Genomic DNA, 24,167 nt, shown 5'->3' on the forward strand with positions numbered 1-24,167 from the left:
GCTGGACTTCAACAAGGGATTCCCAAGCTCAAATCTCTCCACTTGGCCATGAAACTCATCAAATGACTTACTGGGAGTCACAGTCCACCTCTCCTACCTTGCAGGGTTCTTGAGAAGAGGACAGGGAGCTGGGAAAGAGAACCAAGTACAGTCATAACTTGGCTCCCGAACGCCTTGGTACTCGGACGTTTTGGCTCCCGAACGCTGCAAACCCGGAAGTGAGTGTTCCGATTTACAAATGTTCTTTGGAACCCGAACGTCCGACGGGGCTTTCACAGCTTCCGATTGGCTGCAGGAGCTTCCTGTAGCCAATCAGAAGCCATGCTTTGGTTTCCGAAAGTTCTGGAAGTCGGACAGACTTCCAGAATGGATTCCGTTCAACTTCCAAGGTACGACTGCACATTGTTTTGAACTTGTTGGAGGACGTGTGAATAGAATGGGCACAGCTCAGTTGGTAGAGCATCTGATTTGTGTGCAGAAGAGCCCAGGTTCAATCTCTGGCATCTCCAAAAAATAAAATAAAATAAAATCTCTGGCATCTCCAGAGCTAGGAGGGCTAGGAAAAACTCTGGGCCTGAAACCCTAGCCATTGCCAGCCAGTGTTGGCAATGCTGGACTAGGCAAACCAATGGTATGACTCGCCGCAAGGCAGCTTCCAGCGCCCTTGTAACAGATAAATAACTCCCAACACGCATGGAAGGATTCTGGGAGCCTTTTTCTATTCCTATATAAAACCCCGGGAAGAGCTGCTTGCTACACAATTCTCTTCCTACGTCTCACGAGCCAGCATTTGATTAACGCTCCCGAAAATATAGAGCCCCCACCAGCTTAATATCTGATGAAACAGGGACTGTTTGGAGCTAGTTCGAAACTGTCCTCCACCCCACCCTATCCCGAGCCTGGAGGTCTGGGCCCACACTCTCAAGTAGAGCCAGTGTGGTGTAGTGGTTAAGAGCGGTCGTCTCATAATCTGGGGAACCAGGTTCGCGTCTCTGCTGCTCCACATGCAGCTGCTGGGTGACCTTGGGCTAGTCACACTTCTCTGAAGTCTCTCAGCCCCACTCACCTCACAGGGTGTTTGTTGTGGGGGAGGAAGGGAAAGGAGAATGTTAGCCGCTTTGAGACTCCTTCGGGTAGTGGGATATCAAATCCAAACTCTTCTTCTTAATGTCTATCTGAAGGACCGTATATTACTCTAAGGTAGGGGTGCCAAGCTGAATAAAATATTGGGGGAGGGGGCCAGGGAAGCCCCACCCCACATAATCAATCACATGATGCAGTGCACACACACCATTTGAATGGCAACGCTCACCAACTTTGGGGAGGCACCGGCCCCCTCAAATATATTAGGGGGGATGAAAAGATGAAAGCCCCTCGGCCCCTAGGAGTTGGCTCCTATGCTCTCAGGCTAATACCCGCTTTGATCGGTCCAATACGTGAGGTTTGTGGTTTAATAAATGCTGAGGCCGCAGACACGCTATGTTTTCTGTCCAGGCCTTTTCAGTGACCATATAATTTTACTCTGGCTTTGATCAGGCCAATACCTGAGGCCTGGTAGAGTCAGGCCCTCATTGTTAGGCCTTACCTGAGTGCTGCTCCAATGGTGATTATTGTTCATAGTTACTTATTATATTGCTTTTAAAATATGTATGATGTACAGCCTTTAGCAGTATTCGTTTTAATTTATACCGCAAACCGCCTTGGGTTCTGCACTGGGAGAAAGGCAAGATATAAAATAAAGAATGTCGTCTCAAGGAAGACTCGAGGCCCCTTTTGGAAAGGCTGACTTCATTCCACCGTAAGGGCAGCATGCTAGGAAAAACCCAGAACTATACATATGCTAAGGAAACACTTGATCCTGTGACTGTCCCAGCCTTTTACATCTTTTTAAACAGGCTCTTTAAGCTCTCCCGGCTGAAAATACATTACTGACATCCCATCTGCTCTTGAAGATGCACCTGTTCAGACAAGCATCCCCCTGATCTCCCAACATAAATCCTCCTGCTTTAATTGTTTTAATTGCTGTTCTAAACCCTTGCGCTGTTGCAACGGGCTGGTTTTTATTGCACATTTTAATTGCGTGTGTTTCAATGTTTTGGTGAAACTGTTATATTGCATTACCCTATGCTAAAGCTTGGAATTTAATGCTGTGTGATGAGTTAAAGAAAAGCCAAAGGAAGAAGTGGGAAAGACTTTGGTTGAGAACAGATGGACTGTTTATTTCTCTGTGTGAAGATTTTGCTCTTCTTACAATGGGAGGGCCAGCCATGCCCTACCTTCTGTGCAAAACTGTGTCAGATCTTGTGCATTTGTGTGTGTGTGTTTATATGTTCTAATAAATGGTATATATTCTAATATAAAGGCATTTTGTATCCCACCCACCATGAAATTGTTTTGCAATCATACAAAGACAATGCAAAACAAAAACTAAACAGAGAGATAAAGAAGGAGGAATAAAATTTGTTACACTGAACTTAACTAGATAAACGTTTAAAAGCATTCCCAGTGAAGTATATTGATATGAGTGTTCTCGTAATTTATTATACCCTCTAACTCAGTACTGTCTACACTGGCTTGCAGCAGCTCTCCAGGGTTTCAGAGAAGTTTTCCCCAACCCTACTTAGAGAGATGCTGCGGGGATTGAACCTGGGACCTTTTGCATGGAAAGCAGGTGCTCTGCCAGTAAGCTACGTCCCCTCCCCGTTTCTCTCTGCTTCCCTTCTCTCTCTACTTCAATAGCTCCCTGGACACCTCCCCGCCTTCCCAGGCCACGGAGAGAGAAACCGGGTATTTGCACCTTTGCACAGTGCCTCTGCCGCTGCCCCACAGACCCTGGCTCACCGTAGCTGTCACTTTGTCCCAGTCAGTCACAAAGGCACGAAACCCTTCTCCAAACAACGTCCCAGCAGTCCTAGGGAGACAAACGAGCAAAAGATGTCAAGGAGGAGGCAAAGAGAGCTACCATCACCCTCATATCAGGCCGCAAGCTGGAACTGAGCTTCAAATGAGCACCTCCTCTCGGTCCCATCAACACCAGGAGCAGAGTTGGTGATGACGTGATGCAGGGCCTTTTCCACAGCCGCTCCCAGAACATGGAATTTCCTCCCAAGAACAGTTAAGACTGGCTCCTTCTTTGTTATTTTTTCCACTAGAGCTTCCTAAGACAGGCCTACGGGGAAACTAAGGTTCAGACGATGCTGGTCTCTGGGCTGCTATCAGGGCAAATTACATTTTAATCCCTGGTATAAGATACGTCGTAATCTACTTTGATTATTGTTCTCAACTAGCACGTTCTCATTACTCTGCATTTTATAGCCGGTGTTCCTAAATGCTGTAGGCCGCCTTTGAATCCAAACTTGAGAGAAAGGCGGAATATAAATATATCAAATAAATAAATACACTCGGTGGCTCGATTTGTTCATTTCAGTCAAGGGTTTGGATCTTGGGTTGTACTTTTATTTATTTTTATTGCGTATATTGTGTTTTTATATTGTGATTTTATGTTGTGAACTGCCCTGAGACTTGTGAGTACAGGGCAGTATACAAATTAAATCAATCAATCAATTAATTAATAATAGAAAATACAGTGGAACCTCGGAAGTTGAATGGAATCCATTCCAGAAAGTCCGTCCCACTTCCAAAACATTCCGAAACCAAGGCACGGCTTCCGATTGGCTGCAGGAAACTCCTGCAGCCAACTGGAAGCTGCAGAAGCCCCATCGGACATCCGGGTTCCAAAGAACATTCGCAAACCAGAACACTCACTTCCAGGTTTGCGGCGTTCGGGAGCCAAAACGTTCGACTTGCAAGACGTTCGGGATCCAAGATACGACTGTAAAGTTTTTGACGGTGGAGAAAAAGGCAGCTGGGATGACAATTATTATGGGAGATGGGAGGAGCAGGAAGAGGAAGGAGGGGAGTCTGGAGAGGGAACAAGGCGCAGTTGCAAAACGACGGGCTTGTATGTAAGAGAACAAAATGGGTTTGTTCAAACCTACTTGAGGGAATCAAGCACCGTCTGGCGATGCTCGGCTGCTTTTAACCGGATCTGCTCCCGGATGAGGTCGGCGTTCTCCCGCTCGGCCTTTGCACGGGCGCGTGCTTCGGCCTCGATCCGCAGCATCTCATTCTTGTGCCGGAGCTCCATCTCCCGCTCCACGGTAGCTGGAAGAACGGCAGACAGAGGCACCGCTAGCATCTGGGGACTCTGCCTTCGCCCACCAAGGATGCTAAAGGTGTTTTTTCAACTACTAGCCTGTGTGAGCTGTCCCTCCCCACCCCACCCTGACCCGGAAAGGAAAAAAGGAAACAGCTTTGCCTTCCTTGGGCCTGTGGGAGGCTCTTTGTGGCTCAGAAAATGTGGGTGGTACACCCTCGCCCCCACACTGTACCTGAAAGAGCAAATGGTGTGTCTCTTTGCGTGGCTATAGGAGTCCTATTGCTTTGCTTCCAGCGTCATCAGAATGCAAGGATAGCCCTGCCCATCTAGTTCAGCATCCTGTTCTTGCAGTAGCTAGCTGGATGCCTTTAATTGGAAGCCCACAAGCAGGAACTGAGCACAAGAGCACTCTCCTCTCCTGTGGTTTCCAGCAGCTAGTATATGGAAGAATATACCAGAGCATAGCCATTGTGACTGGTAGCCGCCAAAGAGGACCCACTCCTAAGATTTGACACTTACCACGCCTCATTGCCTCCTGCTTCTGAACCGATTCCTCCTGCTTCCTCAAGTTCTCCTCATTTAGGAGTTGCTGAAGGGTGGGAGAGAAATCACAAAAGGGGGGTCAACCAGGAGGTTTGCTTTTATATTCTTTATTGAGAAATAAGAAGTACAAAGTTAATAAGGGCACAAGGTAAAATAAGACGGTGGGGGGGGGGGAGGGGGGGACTTATAAACATTACATTATTGTTATTGTAGTTTACCTAAATGTAACCTAATACAGTGGTACCTCAGGTTAAGAACTTAATTCGTTCTGGAGGTCCATTCTTAAGCTGAAATTGTTCTTAACCTGAGGTACCACTTTAGCAAATGGAGCCTCCCACTGCTGCTGCGTGATTTCTGTTCTCATCCTGACGCAAAGTTCTTAACCTGAGGTACTATTTCTGGGTTAGCGGAGTCTGTAACCTGAAGTGTCTGTAACCCGAGGCACCACTATACAGTGTTTATAAAAAATGAATTCCAAATGTCGTTAAATTTGTGCATGCCGAGTCTACGTTTATACGCACTTGTTTGTGTGTTCTAAGTTTGTCATGGGAGTTGAAAAGTCAGTGGAAAATGCGAATCCAGGGTTACCCAAACTCTTGACAGCAGAAGCACATGTTTTCTGAATTAAGAGGGGAACCTTTAGTGTCGTTTCAAAAACTGAAGGAGGGAACGGCGCTAAATGGATTCCATTTAAAGTGGGCGGGGAGGGACACAGCTCAGTAGTAGAGCATCTGCTTTGCAGGGTGACGGGTCCAGGTTCAATCCACACTATGCCTAAGTAGGGCTGGTAGAGAGCTCCTTTCTGAAATCCTGGGGAGCTGCTGCCAGTCAGTGTAGAGAGGCCTAATGGCCTTACTCCGCACAAGGGGGCTTCCTATGTTCCTAACCTGTCGCTCTCCAGATGTTGTTGAACTCCATCTCCCATCAGCCCCTGCTGGCATGGCTCCTGGGGTCAGGGATGATGGGAGTTTCAGTCCAGCAACATCTGGAGGGTCAAAGGTCCCCCCATCCCTGGACTAAAGGCTAACTACCACCTGAATGACCGCCCTTCCCTGAGGGGGAGAAACAGCAGTAAAAGCTTTTTTCTAAACAAACAACTTATCTTTTCCATTTTTTGCAACTTTCTTTATAAAACAAACAAACTGATGCTTTCCTTTTGTAATTTGGTGAAACTCCTTTGTGAAGTCTTCCCGAGAAACAGCATATAAATCCTGCAAATAACAGTGCATTCAGAAAGGAGGCTGTCTGCCGCATCTCTGCGTGAGCGACTGCATGACTCAAAGAATGCTGATAAATGGCAGAGAACCCTATTTGTACAATGTTTTCAAAGGAGCAGTAGATGGGTTCAGGGTTGCTAGCTCTAAAGGCATATTTCAATTAAGAATTCTAGACCCTCCCCCTTTTCCGGCAATGAAAGCTTTGATTTTGTCCCTGCAACTCATGGCAGTCTAAGCACAAATGGAAAAATGGGAGGACATTTTCAGGAGACGGGCGGGACTGACCTGCTGTCGCAGTTGGTCTTCGTAGCGTTGCCTGGCCAGCTTGTCTTGGTACTGCGCTCTCTTCATGGTGGTAGGGGGGGAAAAACACCATAAATGGAAAAATCGATTCCATACACAAGAACACAGTGAACTAAGCAAACACGGCTTTGCGAAGTAACCTCTGGAACAATGGAATATATATAATTTTCAAAAGTTTTTTATGAAGGTAAAATAAATTTTCAAACTTTAATTATGAAATTATATATAATTTTTCTAACCTTTATGATGAAATTAAAATAGCAATATGAAATAATATGAATTAATTTTGTTAAGCACAACCCTCCCCCCCATCTTCACAGCCATTACATCATAAAATAAAATACCTATCAATGGTTTTTTTACTCCCGTCTGCCTTTCCATATTATTTAATGATTCTGTATTTTTTAACAAACATGTGTATACATATATTACACATTGATTTTTATACACACACACACACACACACACACACACACACACAAATATAAAAGTTAATCCACGCTGCTAAAGAAATAAATAACAAAAGCCAGCCTTGTACCGCTTGCTGCTGCCTTGTCTCTTCGGTAAGCGTCTTCCTCCTTTCCTCAGCTTGCACACGGATCTGCTCGTTCTTCAGCTGCTCTATGGCAGCCTCATATTCCTTAGGATAGGAAGAGAAAGATCAGTAGGAGATGAACTGCCTGTTCATGGAACCTTGTCCACTATTATGGTCCGAGTCAATGATGAACCTCTGAAAAGACCCCAAGGATTCTTTGAGTTTTCCAGCTGGGGAGGGGTGCATCACTGGAAAAAAAAGGATAATTTTGGAGGCTAATGAGCTGTAAATCAGGAAGTTCCCTGTTCAAATCTTGCCTCTGCCATGAACTCTCTAGGTCAGGTGTGGGGAACCTCTGGCCCTCCAGATGTTGCAGGACTACAACTCCCATCAACCCCAGCAAGCCTATTCAATGGCTGGGGATGATGGAAGTTGTGGTTCAGCAAAAATGTCTGGTGGGTCAAAGGTTTCCCCACACCTGCTCTTCTACGTGGTCATAGGAAAAATGCTCTCTGTCTCTCTTAATCACTCCATTTGCAGTATGGAGAGATAATACTGAACTACCTTAAAAGATTGTTGTAAGAATTACAACTAAATAATGTACTAGAAAACTGAGCACCCTATACAGGTGCCAATTATCTTAACTTAATACCATTGTCATCACCGCTGCCTTTCCTTTCAAAATGCTGAAGGAACCTCATTTATATATCATATAAACGATAATATGGAATTCCAGCAGGCTGCCACAGTGGGAAAAGTCCAGTCCCATCAGATTCCTCCTGTCCCTGAACTATATCCATTCCACCCAGTCATTAAAATAACTAAATAACTACTGTTTTAACTTTTAAGAATTAGGACCAAAGTTTATTTCCTTTTCCGTCCTCATTCCTTTTTCCTTTAGTGTTGTGTAGTTTTTAGTCTGTTAAGTGAGGGTGGGGGCTGTCTTGCTTTAGGTAATTGTCATGCAAGCCTTTTCGACAGCAGGATACGAGTCTGCCAAATCGACAAACACAGGCAGAAATAATAAAATACATTAATGCATTTAATCCACACACACTAAAGAACAACTGATGAAGCCAACTTAAAAACAAAACAAAAATACTGGTGGCAGAGTAAGCAACATGAGATAAAAATATTCTGCAAAATAAATAAAAAATGCTTTATCCGCTGTCTTTTCTCATTGGCAAAAGCTCTGAGGGTTTCTCCAAAAACACGGGAAGCTGCCTTTAACCAAGTATAGTCTGCACTAACTGCTAGCCACTCTCCAGCACTTTGGACAGGGGATGTTCCCAGCTCTACCTGGAAATGTCCGGGACTGAACCTGAGGCATTTTTCATGCAACATGGTGCTTTTAGGCTGAGCTACAGCCCTTCCCCTATTGGTCTAGTTCAGGCATAGGCAAACTCGGCCCTCCAGATGTTTTGGGACTACAACTCCCACCATCCCTAGCTAACAGGTCCAGCGGTCAGGGATGATGGGAGTTGTAGCCCCAAAATATCTGGAGGGCTGAGTTTGCCTATGCCTGGTCTATTTTGTCCATCTACCCAAGCATTGACTACGCTGACCAGCAGCATCTTCCCAGATCTCAGCCAGGAGTCTCTCTCATTCCTACATGGAGATGCGGGGACTAAACCATAGACTGAGCTATGGCCCTTTCGCCAAAATTTAAAGGGAAAGCGATTGAGGGTTGAATCGTAGGAAGCTGACTTATACTGAATCAGGATTGTCTATGCTGAATGGCAGCAGCTTTCCAGGGTTTCAGGTCTTTCCTAATCCTACCTGGAGATGCCAGAGATTGAACCCAGGATCTTCTGCACATCAACAGATGCCCTGCAACTAAGCCATGGCTTGTCTGCTAAAGCAAAGGTCTTTCATAGCCTTGCTGTGATCTTTGGTACTGAAGATGCCAGACACAGACTCTGAGAGCATGGCCTCTAGAAGGGAGATATGACGCCACAAAGAAACAACAACAAAAGGTAAAGGCGATCACACAGTGCAATTTGGGTTCTAGAACTGGGCTTACCTTTAGCTTGGACTGCTGTTCTAACTGGAGGGTCTGTTCCTGCAACTGGGCCATGTGGAGGGCCTCTTTCGCATGTCCTAGAAAAGAGTGTGTCCCAGTTAGTCCGTTTAAGCTGTAAAGAAATTGACCCCCCGCCACCTGACATCCCTCTGTACAAGAGCTGGGTGACCACAGCCTAGTGTGAGAACAGCAAGGGTTCTGATCAGACCCCCCACCCTCAACAGTTCAATTCCTACAAGCCACCTGCTCTATACATTTAAAAGGAGTATCAACACTGCATCAAGCAGGCATGGCTTCCCATAGGAGATGAGAGTTGTTAGGAGACCCCCCCCCACCAAGCTGCTACAGTTCCCATAGTGGTTTAATCAATCCCTCTTCCCTGGGAACATTGGGAATTGTAGCTCTGTGAGGGGGAATAGGGGGTCTCCTAACAATTTCCAGCGCCGTTAATGAACAACAACTCCTAGGATTCTTTTGGGGAAGTCACAACTGTTTAAAGTGGCATGATGCTCTTTAAATGTAAGGTGCAGATACAGCCTAATTCGAGCCTAACTCACAGTCTTCTCTTAGGAACAAAAGCTCCTCTGCGAAGCTTGCGCTGCCCCTTCAAGGTAGGTACTGCAAATGGTCAAACTATTTGGGCTTCAGGTGAGCGGAGTTGTAACACTGTCTCTCATCTGCAGTTCAGACATTGAGGCACAGTTTTTAGGCAGCACAAATAACAAGGAATAAGATAATCGTGGTTAAGACGGAGCAGGTTTCTCCCAGGCCCCACTGACTTCAATAGGCCTACTCTAAGCATGACTAAGTATGGACCAAACCTATAAATCAGGAGTTGCAGAAAATTTTTGACCCGAGGGCATCATTCTCTTCTGTACAACCTTTTGGGTTTTTGTTTGTTACTCTGTTACATACTTTTGTGTTTTTATATTGTGAACTACCTTGTGATCCTATGATGAAGGGTGGTATAGAAAGTAAATAAATAAAATAATAATAGCAATAATTCTGGGGCGATGCAGCCCCTCTGGCCAACCTCTGCTGTAACAAAGAAATCTTAAGAGTTGCTGAACATTTACAGAGCCTGCTGGAGTCATATGACTGTTGCAAGGTCAAAGGGCAATCCTCCCTCGGCTGAGCACTGATGCAACCACTGTTGGGGAAACTGCAACACGGCTCTCCAGAGTTTGAAACATGAGGGCACAAATGCCAGTTCAGAAATGTGCTCTCAGACTCACATTCCTGGCATTTTGCAGCAGTTTCTGGAGCCTGGTTTATGGATTTCCCATTTCTGTCCTGTAAAAACAGAGCTTCTGGGGCACACGAGAGAGGACCTTGCAGATGCAGCTCACATGTGGCTCTTGTCTCCCTAGCGTTTTAAAGAAGGGATTTTTTGAGGGGTGGGCATCCTTTAGATCCAGTTAACCCTTTACACACACACACTTATTGCCCTCACACGCTGCTTTTCAAAGAAGTGCTCCAGCCCTGTAGATCCAACCAGCCCTATCACCACCCCTTACAAAGGTGTTGACCTTTAAAGCCCTAAATGGCCTCGGTCCTGTATACCTGAAGGAGTGTCTCCACCCCCATCATTCAGCCCGGACACTGAGATCCAGCGCCGAGGGCCTTCTGGCGGTTCCCTCATTGCGAGAAGTGAGGTTACAGGGAACCAGACAGAGGGCCTTCTCGGCAGTGGCACCCGCCCTGTGGAACACCCTCCCTTCAGATGTGAAGGAAATAAGCAGCTATCCTCTCTTTAAAAGACATCTGAAGGCAGCCCTGTTTAGGGAAGTTTTTAATATTTAATGCTGTACTGTTTTAAACATTTGATTGGGAGCAGCCCAGAGTGGCTGGGAAACTCAGCCAGATGGGCAGGGTATAAATAATAAATTATTATTATTATTATTACACATGACCTTCCTTCTACACTACAGTCAGCTACCTGTTGCATCTGGAACCCATACACTCCCAGCACCTGCCCACCATGCGCTCATGCATTCATGCCCCACGTATTACAGTGGTACCTCGGGTTAAGTACTTAATTCGTTCCAGAGGTCCGTTCTTAACCTGAAACTGTTCTTAACCTGAAGCACCACTTTAGCTAATGGGGCCTCCTGCTGCCGCCACACCGCCAGAGTCCGATTTCTGTTCTTATCCTGAAGCAAAGTTCTTAACCCGAGGTACTATTTCTGGGTTAGCAGAGTCTATAACCTGAAGCGTATGTAACCCGAGGTACCACTGTAAAAGGTTTTTTTTCGTGTGTGCATCCAACTAAGTCCTATTCATAGCAGACCCACTGAAATCAATGACCCCAAGTTAGCTGTGACTCCATTAACTTCAGCGGGTCTACTCCTGAGTAGGGCCTAGGCCTGCCCGCGGCCCTGGCTTTCCTCCCCTCCCTCCTCCGACTCACGGGAGGCGTCCAGCTCCCTGGCAGCCTTGGCCGCGCGCTCCAGGCCGGTGGGGTCGAAGTTGCTCCATTTGTCCTTGGGGCGGCCCCCTTCGCCCGGCCCTTCCCCAGAGGCCCCCGCCGGCGAAGGCGGCAGCGCCGGGGCCCCGGGGGGAGCTCCCAGACCCGCATCTCCGCCGCCGCCGCCGCCGCGGTTCAGCCCGAAGAGCCACGACATGAGCGCTGCTCTGCTTTTTGCAGCCCAGCCGGCAGGCAGCAAGCAGCGGAGCACACGCGGACCCAGCGCCGCTCACACTGCGCAGGCGCCATCACCGCCCCTTCCGGTTTCCGGCGCGTTGCCATTGGTGGGAAACACACGAACACAAAAAAAATTAATGTGAGGAACCATAGAGTTGGGGGACAGACGGGCTCGTTCGGGCTTCATCCGTACAGTTTCGTTTTAGAGCCAAGGACGCAGAACCGGAAGTCCTGTGAGTATTTGCTGGACTACAACTCCCATGGATCCTTTGCCATTGGCCAGGCTGGTGGGACTTGGAATCTAGCAACGGCTAGGGGAGGGATGGAGAATGTGTGTGCGAGAGGAAAAAATATAAATATATCTATAGTAATTTATTCAACTTATCACTCTATGCCAGGCATCCCCAAACTCGGCCCTCCAGAAGTTTTGGGACTACAACTCCCATCATCCCTAGCTAACAGGACCAGTGGTCAGGGATTATGGATATTGTAGCCCCAAAATATCTGAAAGGCTGAGTTTGGGGATGCCTGCTCTATACTTTTACTATCTCTGCGGGTTCTCCCTTTCAGGATTGCTTATTGGTCCGAAGCAGAAGCGAACCCAGAAGGGACTCCTAAATCACGTGCCTTTGATTCTTCTCATCTTTTATTGGCTCCCAGCACAGTGAACCCACCCTCCCCGTGGAGAACAGTGATGCGATTGGGTGATCTGAAAAGAAGGGCGGGAACTGAGAGAGAGAGGCAGGGAGGGAGGGGAATTCAACCTGTAGCAAAGAAGGAGGCGGTCCTTCTCCTTAGCAACGGGAATGTTGAGGCTGTCGCTAAGGAGGATGCCAAGTGATGCTTTGCAGAGAAGGGCGCGCATGGCGGAGGCTGGAGCTTTGCGGGTGCGGGGCAGTGGAGTCACCCTCAGGTGCTGGGAGAGGGACGGGCGATTCGGGGAAGGCTATATTTTATTTATTGTATGTTTTATTTATGTATTTAAATAAATAGGAGAAATGGAGGTGGGTATGTTTTGTTTTCTTATGTATATTTACTGCATTTACCCCAAAAATGGCTCTCAGGATGTATTACAAATCAGCTCCTGGGTCTGTTTTTGACCCTCAGTCTTAAAAAGTCATGACACATGAGCAAAATAGGAATAGGAGGGTAGAAGGGAAAGCAAACTCAAACACGTGTCTTTACAGTTCTCAAAATTACAAGCAAAGACACCCCTCTTTTTTAAAAAAGCTGGGACTTGGTTTAGGAAGGAGGGATACATTATCCCAATTTGAGGCTTTAAATCTAAGGGGAATTTCTGGGAATTGATCTCTCAGCTCCATTCTTTCAGTTCCAATTTGAGAGTGGAAGTATGTCATCTACTTAGAAGTAAATCCCAGTTGCCGCCAACTAAGTCCTACACAGCGTAGACACATTGAAATTAATAGACCAAAATGAGCCATTTCCATTAATTTCATTGGGTCTAATCTGAGTAGGACTAACACTGGCTACAACCTACAGAGTTCACCAAGGCTTGTGATGCAGTCCTATGTATGTCTACTCAGAATTTAAATTGGGATGGTTTAAATGCAGAAATCCAGAGCCAGATTTAAGGTGTTTATGTTGTCATTTAAAGCTCTAAATGAACTAGGTCAAAGATAAATGAAATACCATATCCTCCTGCCACTGTGTTAAAGATCTGTGGGTAAACCCTTTTAGTAGTCCATCGGCTGGGGACTCATGGGTGGGCTTTTTCAGTGGTACCCCATGGAGATGGGGCAAGTATGTGAAGCACTATAAAAACTAATACAAATACCGGTAGTAGTTTCTTTACAGTGACAAGAGAATGACAGGAAACGTTGGCGAACATTGTTAGTGAACAGTGCTTGTTTTTTCTTTTAAAGGGAGGTGCCAAAAGTGTGCCTTAGCAACAGCCAAAGAACCAACGCTACACAGAACTTTAGCTTCTCAAGCCTAGGGAGATACCAGGCTCCTGATAAGCAGGGAAGATCATCACCAGTTGAAGGAGAAAATGGTAAGAAGACTGGACTAGGACCCAGGTTCAAATCCCCCACTCAGCCATGAAGGGCATTGGATGACCATGAGCTAGTCATCCTCTCTTAACCTAACCTACCTCACAGAGCTGTGCTGAGGACAAACTGAGGTGGGGGTCCATCTCCTGCCAGCCTGCTTTGTAAAAGTCAATGGGGTGGGGTTTATTCTTCTAGCCTGATAGGAGAGAAGGCCATAGCTTATTGGAAGAGCATTTGCCTTGCATGCAGAAAGTCCCAGGTTCAGTTCCCAGTGGCGTCTGCTGGTAGGTCTAGGACAGAGAGCCCTGGAAAGCTGCTGCTAGTCTATAGACAATAGTGAGTTAGATGAACGCAGTTCTTTGCCAGTGAAAATCCACAGTCTTCCTTTAACTGTTTTTGGGTCATCATCCCTTAGGGTTTTCCCTCCTAAAGTCTTCCCCCCCCCCACTTCCATAAATATTGGGGTGCTGATCTCTCTTGTGCATTGATTATTTTGTTTGGGGCTACATTCGTGTTCACACTCACTTTTTAATATATTTATTTTAAAATATTTTTATTAAATTCTTAACATCATATATCAGAAATAGGAGCTGAGAAAAACTTATTTGGGAATTCCCTAGTAGTAACATACACCATATTTGTTGTTAAGCCAGTGTAGCTTGCAAAATAAATAAAAAAGAATATGAGAAACTAATCAAACTAATAATATTATATACTAAATCATGATACACATAGAAAATGAAACAAAATAAAACCATAGTGCAAAATCTTAAAATAAAAAAATGCTTTGAGATGGATTGAAGTAACAAAAATAATGAAACCTTAATTCAGAATATTTACATAACTGTAGCACCACCTAGAGGTATAAGAGATGTTATTTTTTCCATAGGTGAGCCTAGTTCACCAAAGAAGCAGAAGTTATGAATGTTATGTGAACCATACAATATGAAGAGCTGATGCCAGAAGATTATCATGTTTGACTACAGTCATAAAATCTATAAAGTTAACCCAGATTGCAGTGTTTTTTTTTATTTGTCCTCATGCAAGTCTTGAATTATTTGTTAATTTTTGTAATAGTGCAATCTGCCATATCTCTTTAAACCAATTTGTAACCTGCTCACCTCTGATGTAATGATGCAACAAAACATCTATGAAATTAACATGTAGTCTCACACATATTCCGTTACAAGCAAAACTGTGATCAAAAATTATTTCCCCTCTCACATTGTTGAATAAAAATGGGTAAATTAACTACAAACCTTAGTTAATGAATGCCAGTGAACTACAGTTAGTAAACCATAGTTAAGCCATTGGGTTTGGACAATAATTCTTAACTGTGGTTAACTAAACCATGTTTTATAAACCATGGCTTAGGGTGTTATGCAAACCAGGTGTTTTGGGGCAGTGTCAGGCTTGCTCTGCTGACCATTTCTTGGTTGTTGCTTCTTCTAAATAAATGGCTTTTCCTTCCACCTAGGCAGTTACTCATCTTGCCACATGGGGGAGATCCCAAGCATTGACAAATTGGAAGAAAGCTTGCGGAAGCTTCAGCTCCAAGTGGATAGCTTGGCTTCCAGTCTCCGCTCACACCCAAATCACGAACGCACTGTTGACCTGCAACCCGCAGCTGACTCAGGTCCTTTCAGTTCCAGGTGGCCTGCAGCTCCTACTGGAAGCTATATGGAACCAGGCGTTGGAGGCCCAGCCAAGACCCCGGTGGAGACAGAGTGGTTCCTGAAGCCAAAACACTTGCTCAAATCCGTAGGAGAGTATTCAGCCCTGACGAGCCTGGGCCTTCCAACCTTTACCACGTCCCCAGTGAACCGGCTGGCAGGGCTGCTGGGGAGCGAGATTGCAAGTCAAAACTCTTTGCACCCCTCAGTGGATTTCGCTTTCCCTCTGAAACTCGGAGCCCCTCATGTGATCGGCGTCAAGTCTTTGTTGCCTCCGAAGACCCCAGTCAGAGCATCCTTGCTGAAAAGGACCTCTTCCTCCCTCGACAGAGGCCGTTCGCTCAGTCTTGGTTCCTCTGGGAGCAACCGTGAGCGTTCGCTCTCGCCTGCCAACAAGCGCACCTGCTGGCTCCGATCTCGATCTCAGTCTCCAAAGCCCACCTGGAGACCCAACTCGGCCAAGGCAAATGCCTGTGCGCAGCCCCCGCCTCAGCTTGGCAAGTCCGGGGAAAATGGTAGCAAAAGCGGGTCAAGTAGACGTTCACGGTCGAGGATATACAGGCCAGGGACATTAGCCTCCAGATCCTGGATTCCCAGCAAGGCAATTGAGAGGGGAGCTCGGAGTAATCCTTGGACTCCTTACAGCTTGCCGTCTGCTGCCATTTCCTCACCCACAGCCCAGGAGCTCAATGAACGGTAAGTGGAAACCTTTGCCATGATGCCCAGTCGGCTTCAGCCCTCAACAATTCTCCATTCTGCTCTTGTGATAGTCTAGATTAAAAGGTAAAGGTACCCCTGCCCATACGGGCCAGTCGTGTCCGACTCTAGGGTTGTGCGCCCATCTCACTTAAGAGGCTGGGGACCAGTGCTGTCCGGAGACACTTCCGGGTCACGTGGCCAGCGTGACGAAGCTGCTCTGGCGAGCCAGCACCAGCGCAGCACACGGAAACGCCGTTTACCTTCCCGCTATAAAGCGGTACCTATTTATCTACTTGCACTTAAGGGTGCTTTTGAACTGCTAGGTGGGCAGGAGCTGGGACCGAAAGACAGGAGCTCACCCCGCCGCGGGGATTTGAACCGCCGACCATACGATCGGCAAGTCCTAGGCACTGAGGTTTTACCCACAGCGCCACCCGCGATAGTCTAGATTATGATGCTCTAAAGGAAGGATGAGGAATCGTGGCAATCCAGGTATTGCTGGACAACAATTCCCATCATCCCTTACTGTTGCCCATCCTGGCTGATGGTAGCAGCAGTCAGCATCTGCAGTCAACCTGCCTTAGGACCTCAATACCTTAAGGATTGCCTCTCTGTGTACAAACTGACCCGGACTCTGTGCTTGTCATCCGAGGCCCATCTCTATGTCCCCCCCTCCCTGAGAGGTTCAGAGGGTGAATTATCTAGCTGTATAACCAGGGCTGGGGAACCTTTTTCAGTTCAAGGGCTGCATTCCCTTCTGGGCAAGTTTCTGGGGGCCACATGGCAGTTCTAGGTGGGGCCAGAGGCAAAAGTGGGTGGAGAAATGTATGCCAATGTTACCTTCATACTGCAGGCTGATTTCTAAACACACACACACACACTATTCCAGGCATGGCCAAACTGGGCCCTCCAGATATTTTTGGGACTACAATTCCCATCATCCCTGACCACTGGTCCTGTTAGCTAGAGATGATGGGAGTTGTAGTCCCAGAACATCTGGAGGGCCAAGTCTGGCCATGCCTACATTCTCTATCCATATAAACAAGAGGCATTATCAGAGTTCACGGACACATTCCAGCCAGGCAAAAACACGTGGGGTGTGAAGCAAGGCCAGTGATAGTCCCAAGGGCCAAAGAGAGAGATGCCTAGAGAGCCAGGAAAGGAAAGGAAAGTCCCCTGGGGAATTCCTTGATCTGTGAAATACTCCCCTCTCTTCAACCCTCTGGAGAGCATTGCAAATAGGTTGTCAGGCCTGAAAACATTTGACTAACCCCCAGCAGCCCATATCCTCCCAACATTTCTCCAATGTAAAAAGGGACATCCTAAGGAAAAGTGGGACATTCCAGGAAACCGAGACGGCTTCTCTAAATCAGGGATGTCCCTGGAAAATAGGGACACTTGGAGGGTCTGGCAACCCCAAGAAAAACCCCTAGCTTGCATTAGTCATTTATCGCCCACAAGAAACAAACAATTCACCCAGCAAAATATCCCCGCCTTACTTTAGGAGATGGCTTTGAAAGCAGGCTTGAAAAGAGTCACTCGCCTGGCAAATCTGTGCCAGATGCTTTCAAGGCTGCTTGGAGGCCTTGCAGAAACCGTAACAAGGCCTCGTTGGCTCCACAGGTTCCTGCAGACTATAGCTGAAGGTGATGTTGGGAGAGCCCTGGTAGAGATGTCTCCGTACCAGCAAGAGCTGGCTCGCCTCCGGCTCGAGAGTCTGCGTATGGAAGAGGCGTGGTTGTTAGAGCAGAAGAGGCAGCAGGAATTGGAACGGACCCGAGGTCCCAAGCCTAAATGGTAAGTTGTGGCTGTCAAGCTTTGGGGTGGGGCTGTGGGGGAGTGGTAAGGTGTGGGGAGTCTAAAAACAGGGAATCTGGCAGGTAGATCACTGGGCAGCAGAGGGAGCTATTGGCTTGCTCTCTGCTGCAATCACTGTGGAGGACAGTTTTATTGCAGCTTCCCGTTTTGCGGAGGTCACTGGAATGCTACTTGGAGCTATAAAGGTTCTTCATTTCAGAACAACTTATTTTTTGGGTACGGACTGAGGTTCATTGTTATAGCTACCATACAGATTGCAATGTATTTGTTTTGGTCACCACAGTATGCATTTGGACACCACTTAAGATATTGTAACCAAAATTGTGCGTGATGGTTCCTGAGACCAAGAAGCAGGTTGTCATCTATGTCTGGATACAATTGGGTGCCATTTTGAATTAAGATGGCGGACTGAACTTTTCAAAACTCCACTGATTTACTGATTTGAACCGCTGTTTTCAAAACTGCACTGATTCTTTGGTTTCTTAGAATTCCTAGGCGATGGCTGGCGTAAGTCACATAAAGACTAACAGCATCTAAGTCAAGCTTTGCCTTTGATGAATTGTAAGGCCACCCAAGAGGCAGGCAGAGAAATCTGGGGGAGATTTTGGAGCCATGAGCCACCATTTCCCATGTCCAGTTTATGCTATCCTTATTTACTTTCGTAGCTAATTGCCCCTGTTCTTTCTCTTGTCTGAATTAGAGAGATTAGATGCGTATGATGATGGAGTGTGAATATAAGCATAGATTTATTTATTTTTTAAGAACCCAGGAGACGTGTAGCCAGAGCCTCTGCGATCCCTTCCATTTTTCTCTTTCCGTGGTGGACAATGGGTTGCTCCTCCCATTTGCTTCATAGGCGGGGCTATGCAAATGAGGAGCATTTCCCATTTCTGGTCCTCCCTACATCAAAGCAAGGAACGTGGGTGGCGCTGTGAGTTAAGCCACAGAGCCTAGGACTTGCCGATCAGAAGGTCAGCGGTTCGAATCCCCATGACGGGGTGAGCTCCCGTTGCTCGGTCCCTGCTCCTGCCAACCTAGCAGTTTGAAGGCACGTCAAAGTGCAAGTAGATAGGTGGGAAGGTAAACGTTGTTTCCATGTGCTGCTCTGGTTCGCCAGAAGCGGCTTAGTCATGCTGGCCACATGACCCGGAAGCTGTACGCCGGCTCCCTCGGCCAATAAAACGAGATGAGCGCCGCAATCCCAGAATCGGCCTTGACTGGACCTAATGGTCAGGGGTCCCTTTACATTTACCTTTACATCAAAGCACCAGGCCTTTCCTGGAACTTCAGTTCTGTGGATTTATTGTTCCAACTGTTGTAGCTTGGACTTGTGTGGCTTACTTTGACACCCAACGGGTATAATGGTCTGGGCTTCCTTTCCATGCCTCTCACCTGCACGCTTGCCTCCCTGACCATCAGCCGGACTCTGAGACTTTGCCTGAATTAAACTCAGGAAGCCCCAATTTGTGATCAGACTAAGTGACTCAATTCTCCCCCCCCCCCGCCACCCCTGTCTCAAGGTACGAGATGCGGAACTCTCAGTTTCACTACGAAGCCCGCAAGAATAACGAACTGTTGAGAAACAGCCAGGATGTACAGTCTGTCTATGACTACAGGCACGAGCTGGCAACAGCCTCCGAAGAGTTCCGGCAGCAGCCCTGCTCCATCCACCTGGAATCCCATGGATAAAGATCAGTCTTCATAAACCTGCATTGTTGGGTGAGGATCTTGATTCTCTCTTCCTTGTTGCTGGTGGAGGTCCAGCGGTGAGTGGGCAAGTCAACCTTCCCCAAACTGGTGCCCTCCAGGTGCCTTGGACCAATGAGATGTCTTCCAGAAGTTGAGGACTACAACTCCCATCAGCCCCAAACAACATAGTTCACGGTTAGGGAGGATGGGCGTTGCAGCAGGGGACTGTGTTGAATGGTGCAGTTTTGGACTACAATTCCCATCATCCCTGACCATTGGCCATGCTGGCTGGTGGGAGTCCAAAATATTTAGAGGGCCACCAATTGGGATAGGCAAACAAAGTTAATCTTTGGGGGAACCAGCCAATGCCTTGACCTGACCTCAGCCAACCAAACCCCCCTTGGTGGGATGACCAATTTTTTATTAAAAGCAGCAGGTTGAGGTCAAGCACAAATGATTTTGGATTGCACTTTTGTGCAGCAAAGCTGTTAGTGTTTACGTAGCCTTGGTTATGAGGGTGATACCAGGAGAGTTACACTCTGCATTGATGGGCCAGACCCATCGGGCCTCCCCTCCCCTCCCCTGTCACTTGGGGGCAGCCACTCCATCAGGCTGCCTCCGTGGGAGAGATAGGAAGCAGAAGGCTCATTTCATCAGCTTTGATGGGGCTCCTTCTATACCAGGCACCTCCTGCCCGTGAACTGTACAGACTGGTCAGTATGGGAACAACTTGACTACTGCTGGATAGCGCAGTTGGTTGGAGCATGGTGCTGAGAACACCAAGGTCACAAGTTTGATCCCCACAAGGGACAGCTGCATTTCTGGGGATTGGGCTAGATCATGGGTAGGCAAACTAAGGCCCGGGGGCCGGAATCGGCCCAATCGCCTTCTAAATCCGGCCCACGGACGGTCCGGGAATCAGCGTGTTTTTACATTAGTAGAATGTGTCCTTTTATTTAAAATGCATCTCTGGGTTATTTGTGGGGCATAGGAATTTGTTCATCCCCCCCTCAAAAAAATACAGTCCGCCCCCCCACAAGGTCTGAGGGACAGTGGATCAGCCCCCTGCTGAAAAGGTTTGCTGACCCCTGGGATAGATGATCCCCCAGGGTCCATTCCAACTCTACAGTTCTATGAGAACTGTTCAGAAATGGTTGCCAGAGCTTTTCATTTTCATTTTCCTCCTCCCTTCTTGTCCCTTTCCCCTTCTATGTTGGGTGTATGTGTGTGCGTTTATTAAGCTTGTAAGCCTGCAGGTAAGGACTGCCTTGTTTTGATTGTATGTAATTGCTCTGGGAGCCTTTTTGGCTGAAGAGCGGGGTACAGTTTCTCCAGATAAATAAACAAATGAGCAAGCCAGCCTTTAATGTGCCTTTTGAGATCCTCCAAGGTGTCTTTGTAGCAGCTCTGCAAGTCAATTATTTTCAGGGCTAACAGGTCAGCTGAGTTTCATCCAAAGTTGAGATTTCTGGTTGAATAATTGTGGTTGTTCCCTCTCCACCTCACATTTGTTGAGTTGAGAAGCCAGTCCTCCATTTCACACGCATTGATCTCATCCTGAACCACTGGAAAGGCAAGTTGGATGACAAACCTTCCAGCCCAAGAAAGTGCAAACAAAATAATGACCTGAAATAGTCTGACCAGTTGTCTTATATTTTATACCCATTCCACTGAGAAGCCTGTGGAGGAGGATGGTCAGGAGAGAAACAGGTACCCAAAACCTCTTACTAGGCAAGTAGTAATGCCACAGAATAGGGGAATGGGCAAATCACTTATTAGATAAATGACTGAGCAGATAGGATAGCCCAGCTGTCCAGCCTCTGTCTGAAGAACAAGGCCAAAAACAGAAGCTTTATAGGACTGTTGGAACTACTGGTCCTTCGTATCACCTGATCCCTATTCAATATCTAAAAGAACAACTTCTGCAGACCCTCAGGTGCTGAGATGGGCAGAGTGGGCCCTCTTGGCAGTTCTGCCCTCAGGGGCTCAGGGGGGTCCGTGGTCTGGGAAAGGGTCTTCTCAGTGGCAGCTCCTAACCTGTGGAACTCCCTCCTCATAGAACATTCATTATACATCTCCTGGCAAATGCTGAAGCTGCACCTGTTTACCCTGGCTTTTGTCACCTGAGGTGTATATTTTTAGGACCCACCTTATTTCTGTGATTGTAAGTTATTTAAAGTGGTTTTTAATATTGTGTTTTAATGCTGTAACCTGCCCCGGGATCTTAGACAAAGGATGGGTAATAAATACAGTCATACCTCATGTTACGTTTGCTTCATGTTACGTTTTTGCAGGTTGCGTCTCGCACGCGGCGACCCAGAAGTACCGGAAAGGGTTACTTCTGGGTTTCGCTGCTCGTGCAGTAGTGCTAAATTGCGCTTTGCGCATGCACACAAGCACCAAATCACACTGCGCACCTGCACAGATACGGCGTTTCAAGTTGCGGGCTTTTCATGTTGTGAACGGGCCTCCAGAATGGATCCCGTTCGCAACAAGAGATACCACTGTACCCAAATCATAATTGTAATAATTCGGTATCTGCAATACCACCCTGTGGCCACCTGCAGTGGTGGTGCTAGAGTGCAGCAATTTATTCATCTGGGATTCTACTGTAATCTGGGCTGGCCCTGTTCTCTCTCCTTCCCCTGTCTGCCACCATCTAAGAGCCCTGGACTAATCATTTTTCATGGACCATGCTATTCCAAAATATATTTTCCCTAAGAGTCAAACACTGGATTTGAAAGCTAGAGTGGGGGGGGGGACACACCAGCAGGCACTTAGCTTTTGTTCTCTTGTTTAATTCACTGACTTCCAAAGGGATGCATTATAAGGAGACAGAGAGGCAATCTCTACCACATTAGCAAAACAACACATGGAAGAGTTGTGCAAAAGAGTGAAACGCTTTCCGGCTTACAAGAAAGAATAAGGAAGGGGACATTTTTGATGCAGGGAAAATCCAGGTCGTCCTCTCCAAAGAGCTCTTATGGAATACATGCTATGAGGGTTTACATCTGCCTTGGAGGCCTGACATCTTCTTATCCATCCTGTGGCCAGAACGGAAATCGATCCCGTGAATACTATCAGGCGTTCGCTGTTGCTGCTGCTTTAAGTCCGCAAATTGTATGAAACTGATTACATTTCCCCCATTTGCATTGTGTTTCCATTGCACTGAAATGAACAGAGCGGGATAAAGTAACAGCAACATAACCTATGTAATGATTAATTACGTGAATTAGGGAAGTTGCGGAATTTCGGCACAGCAGACAGCGAGATGAATGATGTAGAGTTTGGAGGAAGGCCAACCGCAGCAGAAGGAAAACAGTGCTGCTTGCAATGAATACAGGGCGGAATGGAAAACGATGCCTTCTCCCATCCTTAATTAACTCTGGCATTAACTAGGTCCTCATGGAATCCATCTTTATCTTCCTCGCACCTTTACACTGCGTGCCTCCGACTGAATTGCAGTTGTATCAGTTAAGGAGCACATCATATAGCAAGTGTTGGCTTAAAGGGGAGGGGAGTGGTGTCCTGTGACATTCTTCCCCAGCTACAGCACATACTAAAACACAAATAAATAGAATACAGTAAGGAAAGAGGAATTCTGAGTCCCAGTCTCTTTTTTTTGGCTCATCCCCCCAGCGGAATCTCATCTTCCAGGTGGAGCCCTTTTTCTGAACACCAAACTGGAGCTTGGGATCTTGTAGGCAAGATGGCTGCTGGGGGGGGAGGAGCCAGAGTGGTTCGGGGGGGCTTGCACAGGCTTGGGAGGGTGACCACCTCGTACGGGTTCCTCCAGCCTTCCTCCTTGTCCAGTCTTTCCCTCTGCTCTGCAGAGGTGCTCCTCGAGTCTCTTTAACGCTCACGCTCTCTGTCTGTGCCTGTAGCTTCCCACTGCCGAAGCTGGAAACGGGGGAGAAAGCGCAGGAGGTTAGTTCTGGCAGTCGATGAACATGCAAAACAGCTATTCGGCCTTTCGCCTGGGGCGAGCAAAAGGGACAGGCAGGCGATTAGGCCCCAAACCTTTTGTAAAACGAAAAAAGAAAGGTAGTTGTTTGGCTCTTCTGGCCTACAGGGGTAGGCAACCTGTAGCCCTCCAGATGTTAAGCTACAACTCCCATGGTCCCTGACATTTGCCATGCTGACAGGCGGAACTGTCACTGTCACGAGTGCCACGTAATACCTTTTCCACTTTTGTAAGAAAGCAATCTTTTAGTGTGGCAGCACCCACACTCTGGAACTCCCTGCTTATTGACGCCAAGCTGGCACATCCATTGTCCTCTTTTCAGTGCCTGCCCAGAACGTTTTTGCTTAGACCAACCTATGCAGACTATGTAGAATACGGATGTACTCTTGAATCTGTTTTTAGTTCATTGCTGATTATATCTTTTGCTTTATGGTTTTTAGGGCCTGCTTGGCAGTGGCGCCCTGCCTGTGGATGTCAAGGAGATAAAGAACTACAGAACTTTTAGAAGACATCCGAAGGCAGCCCTGTACCAGGAAGTTTTTAATGCTTGACATTTTATTACATTTTATTATATATGCTGGAAGCCTCCCAGAGTGGCTGGGTAAACCCAGCCATATGGGTGGGGTATAAATAATAAAACTGTTATTATTATTTTACTGATAATTTTATTGTTTTGTTCTCTTTGTGAAACATGTACGCACATCTAGACCTCTGTATGTGTGTAACAAAGTATAGTAACAGATGCCAAACAAAATTAAGGAAATGGGGATCTCTAGAGCTAAGCACATAGGAGTAGATCTCCATACCAAAATCAAACCTAATATACTGATATCACAAAGTTCCAAGCAAATTGGGGTGTGTGAATTTTACGGGATGAATGAATAAATC

General features: G+C 46.9%; 3 protein-coding genes across 7 annotated transcripts in view; 1 reads left to right on the forward strand and 2 right to left on the reverse strand.

Moving 5' to 3' along the window:
• Positions 1–11,484, reverse strand: part of LOC128419716 (ATPase family AAA domain-containing protein 3) — a 40,188-nt gene extending 28,704 nt beyond the window's left edge. Inside the window, exons 1-7 of the mRNA XM_053400735.1 lie at positions 11,191–11,484; positions 8,781–8,857; positions 6,761–6,862; positions 6,205–6,264; positions 4,679–4,748; positions 3,999–4,164; positions 2,842–2,911 (exon numbers count right to left, since the gene is read on the reverse strand). Coding sequence (XP_053256710.1) covers positions 2,842–2,911; positions 3,999–4,164; positions 4,679–4,748; positions 6,205–6,264; positions 6,761–6,862; positions 8,781–8,857; positions 11,191–11,404 — 759 coding nt within the window. The 5' untranslated portion in view covers positions 11,405–11,484. The remainder of the gene's footprint in view (positions 1–2,841; positions 2,912–3,998; positions 4,165–4,678; positions 4,749–6,204; positions 6,265–6,760; positions 6,863–8,780; positions 8,858–11,190) is intronic.
• Positions 11,485–11,629: 145 nt separating this feature from the next.
• On the forward strand, positions 11,630–23,942 carry LOC128419718 (uncharacterized). 5 transcript variants are annotated; one of them, XM_053400743.1, is made up of 6 exons: positions 11,630–11,711; positions 13,308–13,438; positions 14,914–15,805; positions 17,432–17,605; positions 19,147–19,345; positions 23,720–23,942. In XM_053400743.1, the coding sequence occupies exons 3-5, from the start codon at positions 14,934–14,936 to the stop codon at positions 19,313–19,315; spliced, it is 1,215 nt and encodes a 404-aa protein (XP_053256718.1). In that variant the 5' UTR covers positions 11,630–11,711; positions 13,308–13,438; positions 14,914–14,933; the 3' UTR covers positions 19,316–19,345; positions 23,720–23,942. The 5 variants fall into 5 exon arrangements, with proteins under 5 accessions (XP_053256718.1, XP_053256715.1, XP_053256714.1 ...); XM_053400739.1 differs by lacking the exon at positions 11,630–11,711 and adding an exon at positions 12,184–12,311; XM_053400738.1 differs by lacking the exon at positions 11,630–11,711 and adding an exon at positions 12,252–12,337.
• Positions 22,098–24,167, reverse strand: part of VWA1 (von Willebrand factor A domain containing 1) — a 41,665-nt gene continuing 39,595 nt past the window's right edge. The window contains exon 6 of the mRNA XM_053400737.1: positions 22,098–23,215. Within this exon, the coding sequence (XP_053256712.1) occupies positions 23,175–23,215 (41 nt within the window). The 3' untranslated portion in view covers positions 22,098–23,174. The remainder of the gene's footprint in view (positions 23,216–24,167) is intronic.

This window comes from Podarcis raffonei, chromosome 8 (genome assembly GCF_027172205.1).
Source record: "Podarcis raffonei isolate rPodRaf1 chromosome 8, rPodRaf1.pri, whole genome shotgun sequence".
NCBI classification, from domain to species: Eukaryota; Metazoa; Chordata; class Lepidosauria; order Squamata; family Lacertidae; genus Podarcis; species Podarcis raffonei.

Coding starts and splice junctions, on each gene's coding strand:
- LOC128419718 (XM_053400738.1), top strand. CDS start 12,255: ATGCCAAGTGATGCTTTGCAGAGAAGGGCGCGCATGGCGGAGGCTGGA. Junction 13,439..14,913: donor ACCAGTTGAAGGAGAAAATG/GTAAGAAGACTG, acceptor CCTTCCACCTAG/GCAGTTACTCATCTTGCCAC. Junction 15,806..17,431: donor GCCCAGGAGCTCAATGAACG/GTAAGTGGAAAC, acceptor TTGGCTCCACAG/GTTCCTGCAGACTATAGCTG.